The sequence below is a fragment of the Perognathus longimembris genome, chromosome 12 (assembly GCF_023159225.1).
Source record: "Perognathus longimembris pacificus isolate PPM17 chromosome 12, ASM2315922v1, whole genome shotgun sequence".
In the NCBI taxonomy this organism is placed as follows: Eukaryota; Metazoa; Chordata; class Mammalia; order Rodentia; family Heteromyidae; genus Perognathus; species Perognathus longimembris.
Window position 1 is genome coordinate 1,128,438 of NC_063172.1, and position 4,992 is coordinate 1,133,429.

General features: G+C 66.4%; 1 protein-coding gene across 1 annotated transcript; it reads right to left on the minus strand.

Moving 5' to 3' along the window:
• Positions 1-912: 912 nt before the first annotated feature.
• Positions 913-1,950, minus strand: LOC125361020 (lymphocyte antigen 6L-like). Its single transcript, XM_048359220.1, has 2 exons — positions 1,689-1,950; positions 913-1,124 (listed from the first exon to the last, which is right to left on the minus strand). Exons 1-2 carry the CDS (start codon positions 1,948-1,950, stop codon positions 913-915), a joined length of 474 nt encoding a protein of 157 aa, XP_048215177.1.
• Between the last annotated feature and the right edge of the window lie 3,042 nt (positions 1,951-4,992).

Consider the following 4,992-nt stretch of genomic DNA (forward strand, 5'->3'; position numbering starts at 1 on the left):
GAATCTGGCGACTTTAATCCTAACTGTACTGCAGGTAAATGGAAAGTGCTCAAGCCTGTAATCCTGGCTACTCAGGAAGCTAAGATCTGAGGACCCTGGTTCAAAGCCATCCTGGACGGGAAAGTCGGGAGACTCCTATCTTCGTTAAACACACACATACACACACACGCACACACACACACACACACGCACACACCCCAGAAGTGTGGGTGCGGCTCAAGCGGTAGAGCACTAGCCTTGAGAAACTAGCTCAGAGACAGAGCTCAGACTCTGAGTTCAAGTCCCAAGACTGCCTCTTCCCCCAACCCCCCCCCCACACACACAAAGTTTGGAGCATATTAAAAGTATCTTTTTGGTGAACTCTGTATCATACTGTCATCTCTTTATCACATTGTTCAAAGCCAGCTTAGGAGCATTCCCAACGTGGCGTCCAGTGACCTGTTATTCTGAGGAGGAGGTGGAGTGGGGGGGGGGTGAGTGCACTTGGATTGTATTGGAGAGGGGAGGGTGGCCCTTCCCAGACCAGGAGCCCAGCCACGCCCACCAGGCCTCACTTCCGGAAGAGAAGCTCCCACCCACCACAAGTCCTGGGGACCCACGCAGGATGCCCACCCACGCCCACCCACGGCCCGGGGCACACGGGCGGCAGGGAGGCCGGGCGGTGGGGTGATCCGCCAGCAGGAGAGGGGGCAGGACGGTGGGGCTGGGCGGGGAGCGCTCCCTGCCTCGGAGCAGTGGGGGTCACGGCCCGGGGCCCGGTGGGGACCCCCAGGGCCCCCTCATTGGGCAGAAGGGGCCCGATGTGGGAGACGAGCAGGACTAGGGTCTGGCCACAGCCGCGGTGTCCCGGGTCCTTCCCGCCTCACTGGCAGTGCCTGCCTCCGGGTCAGAGGAGGGGCAGAGGCGAGGTCTTCACCGCAGGGCCCCCTGGAGGCCCAGCGCCGCGGGCAGCAGCAGGAGCGGGGCTGGCGGGGCCGCGGGCGCCGCGTTGCAGAGGGGCCGGGAGCAGCACCGCCTGACGATCCTGCCCTGCACGCCCAGCACCGGCGACCAGTCGTACGCGCCGCTGGCGTGGGGGCACCGCGGGGCGCAGCGCTTGCTCAGCACCACCCTGCTCCTCGACTCTGCGGAGACACGAGACCGCGGGTGGCCCCGGCCCCGGGGGCGCAGGAGCCGTTCCACCCGGGCAGCTGGGCCCGGCCTCGCAAGGGGCCCCCCTCCCACCCCGTCGGTCCCCTGTGCGGGGAGGGGGCGGGGCGGCCGACCGCGGCGTGACCCTGCTGCGAGGCTGGGGGGGGCGGCCGTGCCACGCCCCCGCCCCCGTGGCCCGGCTCGCCGCCCTCGCCCAGGCCCGGCTCAGGAAGGCCCGTGGAGACCCGCACTGCTTGGGTCGTTCCCAGGGAAAGAGCGAGTGGAAGGCGGCCCGCATTTCCCCAACGGGTCTCTTAAGCGAATCACGCCGCAGCCAGGCCCCGGGGCCCCCGGGGAGGAGGGCCGCGTGCTGGGCGTGGGCCCCGGGGCCCTCCGGGGCCATGCCCGCCCACACCTGTCCACAGGGCCCCCTGCGCTATTCCTGTGGGGTAGGGAAGAGCCTGGCATGGACCTCACCGTGCTCCCAGGTCCCCCCTCTGCCCCCTCCCTGCCCCCTCCCCCGCGGGGTCCCCCTGGGTCCCGCCGGGGGGACTCACGGGAGAAGATGGCCACCTCGCTGGAGATGCAGACGTGCTGGTCTCCTGGCACTTGGTGGGGTGGCACTTGCTCCTGCTCTGGGCTTTGAAGCACTGGAAGCAGCTCAGGTTCCCAGCCCGGGAGGGCTGTCTGGCCCGGGGCGGAGGGCGCGCTGGACCTGCCAGCCCAGGCCCCCGGGCGCCCGTTTCCGGGTGCCTTCCCGGAGCCCGCCAGCCCTGCAGACACCAGGGACACCCAGATGGCCAGCGCCAGCCCCTCCATGGTGCGGGCAGGCCCGGGCGCCGTGACCGCTGCCCCCCACGCACGGCCAGTCGGCCGGGTGCCGAGCGCCAGGTGCCCAGGGCCCCGCCCCGTCCTACAGCCGCTCCGGGCTAGGGGAGGGGCTGGCTCCCGGGCCACCTCCCGGTGCCTGCTGTCACAGGCCCGAGCAGCGGGGCACGGGGCCCAGCCCAGCCCCAGACCCCGACTCCGCGCCTAGGTCACCCCAGGATGCCACCTGGACAGACCCCAGGGCGCCCCCAGGGCCAGCCAGGATGGGGTGGGCAGGATGGGCGGGGCCGATTAGGATGGAAGGGGCGGGGCCGGGGCAGGAGAGGGGCCTATGGGGGCGAGGCGCCCCATCCTGGCACCCCGAGCCCGCAGGCTTGGGGCATCACGCAAGTGGGCGAGCGCTGGCGGATTCAGCTGCAGGCCTTGAGCTCAGACCCCGGGCTCTGGGCTCCTGCAGAGAGGGCCCGGCGGGGGAGGGGGTCAGAGCCCTGGCCACCCTCCGACCCCCCCTCCTGGGTTCTCTGGCAGGCGATCAGGCCCCCACCCCGCTCCCCAGGCCTTCTCCAGGCGCCCAGAGCCTTCGCCCGGCCGGGGCAGGGCAGGGCGGGCCAGGGCCACAGTTGTAACTCACAGGACCTTTCCTTCTTCCCCCTCCTGCCCTCTCCCCACCCCTCTCCTCTCCCAGAGCCGGTGGGACTCGGGCCTCACCCCGCCACCCACTCCAGCCCCTGCCTTCCTGGGTTTTCTCGATTTTGCTTTTGGTGCTGGCCCTCGGGCTTGAACTCAGGGCCGGGTGCTGTCTCCTGGCCTTTTCACTCAGGACTAGTGCCGTACCACTTTCGCCACAGCTACACTTCCAGCTCTGTACCGATGGATTACGGATTACCGTCACATGACGTTCCTGCCGAGGCCGGCTTTGAGCCGGGCTTCTCCAGACCTCAGCCTCCCGAGTAGCCAGGACGGCAGGTGCAGCCCCGGTGCCGGGCTCGTGCCTCGTCCCCGCGGTGTCCCCAGTCATCCCTGCGGTGTGTAGACCTCCAGCTGGAGGCAAGCCACCCCGCACAGGTGAGGGCGGGGTGGCGTTTCCGTCTGGAAAGGCGGGCCCCCCTCACTCAGGACCCTGACCCTTTGACCGCAGAGGACGGATTTCTTTCTTTCTTTTTTCTTTTTTTTTGCCAGTCCTGGGCCTTGAACTCAGGGCCTGAGCACTGTCCCTGGCTTCTTTCTGCTCAAGGCGAGCACTCTGCCACTTGAGCCACAGCGCCCCTTCTGGTTGTTTTCTGTCTATGTGGTGCTGGGCTTAAATCCAGGGCTTCAAGTACACCGAGGCAGGTGCTCTTGCCACTAGGCCGTCTCCCCAGCCCGAGGACGGATTTCTGAACAAGTCACGGTGGTTAGCCAACTTGGTGGCGCTTTATGGAGTAGGCAAGTGAGCAACAAACAGGCACGGTGGCCTGCAGACAGACACGCAGCGAGGAGGGGGCGCACTGCCACCGTGTGGGTGCTCCCCGGGGGAGAGAGACACACTGCTCCCCACGCGGGCTGCTCGCCCCGAAAGGCAGGGGCCCCACCTCAAAGCTGTGCAAAGACAGCTTTGTGTTTCCTGCTTTGAGTCTGTGGACGTCCCGGGCGTTCCTTCCGGCGAAGGAGGCGCCCCGCCCCCAAACAGGCACGAGGCCGTCGTGGAGCCCCATGCCCCTCCCTGACCCCGCCTCTTCCCCCTGCAGTGACTCTGCACCCCGGGAGGAGGGGATGGCGGGTCACTCCCGTCTGTGCGTTTCAGCGCGAGCCTCCGGAGTCTCCTCGTCGCACTGCTCTGTCCCGCCTCAGCCTGAGTCAACTCTGGAGCAGCCCCCTCCCGCCACCACCTTTCCCAATCTCCTTTCAGATCCAGGGAGGAAGTGGAGCAGGCCATTTCCCGAGCCGGGGGTGAGGGGGTCAGAGGTGGAGGTCATTCTTCCTGTCACTGCTCCGTGAAGGGCCGGGAATCACAAGAACATGGTGGCCTGTGCTCTTCTCTACCAGGCGATACCCTAGCACCTTCTTCATTTCTGACTTCCTCATGTGCCTTCATTTCCGCCTCTCAGCGTCTCTCGTGCCCCAGTTTCCCCTGGGTTGCACTTCAGTGGTTGTCTCTCACCAGGGGTTTGTTTTGGGAGGTACTGGGATTGGAACTCAGGACCTCAGGCTTGCTAGTGAGGGACTCCAGCACTAGAGCCCCGTCCCAAGACCGTTGTGCGTCAGTGATTGTTCAGACAGGGGCTTGGAGGTGTATGCCTGGCCAGCCGGGACCGAGACCCTCTGTTACACATCCTGACAGGCAGCCATTTCCACCACACCCAGCCGTCGGCTGAGGCGTGGGGCCGTGAACTCGGGCCCCGGCTGGCCTGGGACCTCGGTCCTTCTGGTCTCTACCTTACCGATCGTAACTGGGATCCTGTGCGCACACCGCCTGGCTTCCCCGGGCCTTCTGCTGTCGTCTCCTGTGGCGTACGTTGAGTTTTAGGTCTGGGATGCATCCGAGTTGCTTTTGTGTGGGTCTAGACTTGTTTCGGCTTTGTCCCGGTGGTTTTTTCCGCTGGGGAGCGTCGAGGACTTTATAGTGGAGGTTTCCTTTGAAGGCAGGCTTTCATCCTGAGGAAGGAATACCAGGGGCGTGCTCCCTTCCCTCCTCCTCCTCGCTAAGCCAGGAGTCCCCCAGCCCGAGAGCAGCGCTGGGGTCGCCTGCTTACCTTCAGCCTCCTGCAGAGACGGACCCCCGCCCCCCCCCCCCGCCCAGTTATCCAGCTCCAGGACCCCCATCCCCGCCTCTACCCGCTGCTCCTCATCACCCTCTTTCCCTGAGGAATCGCAGAACATGCAGTGACAGCAAATTTTGCCATCAGTGGTAAGGTCCAGAGAGAAAGGCGCTCCCCGGTGTGAGGGTGGCTGGGGAGGGAGCCGGAGCTGCCGCGGAGGCCTGTCCTCCCGGCCAGTGAGGTTCCAGTGACAGGTGAGGCGCGACACAGCACCTCCCTGCCAGCAGTAGACTCG

Bases quoted from the DNA above. Each gene is read 5' to 3' on its own strand.
- LOC125361020 (XM_048359220.1), bottom strand. From the start codon at position 1,950: ATGGAGGGGCTGGCGCTGGCCATCTGGGTGTCCCTGGTGTCTGCAGGG. The intron at 1,125-1,688 runs GTGAGTCCCCCC...GTGTCTCCGCAG, and splicing joins CGAGGTGGCCATCTTCTCCC to AGTCGAGGAGCAGGGTGGTG.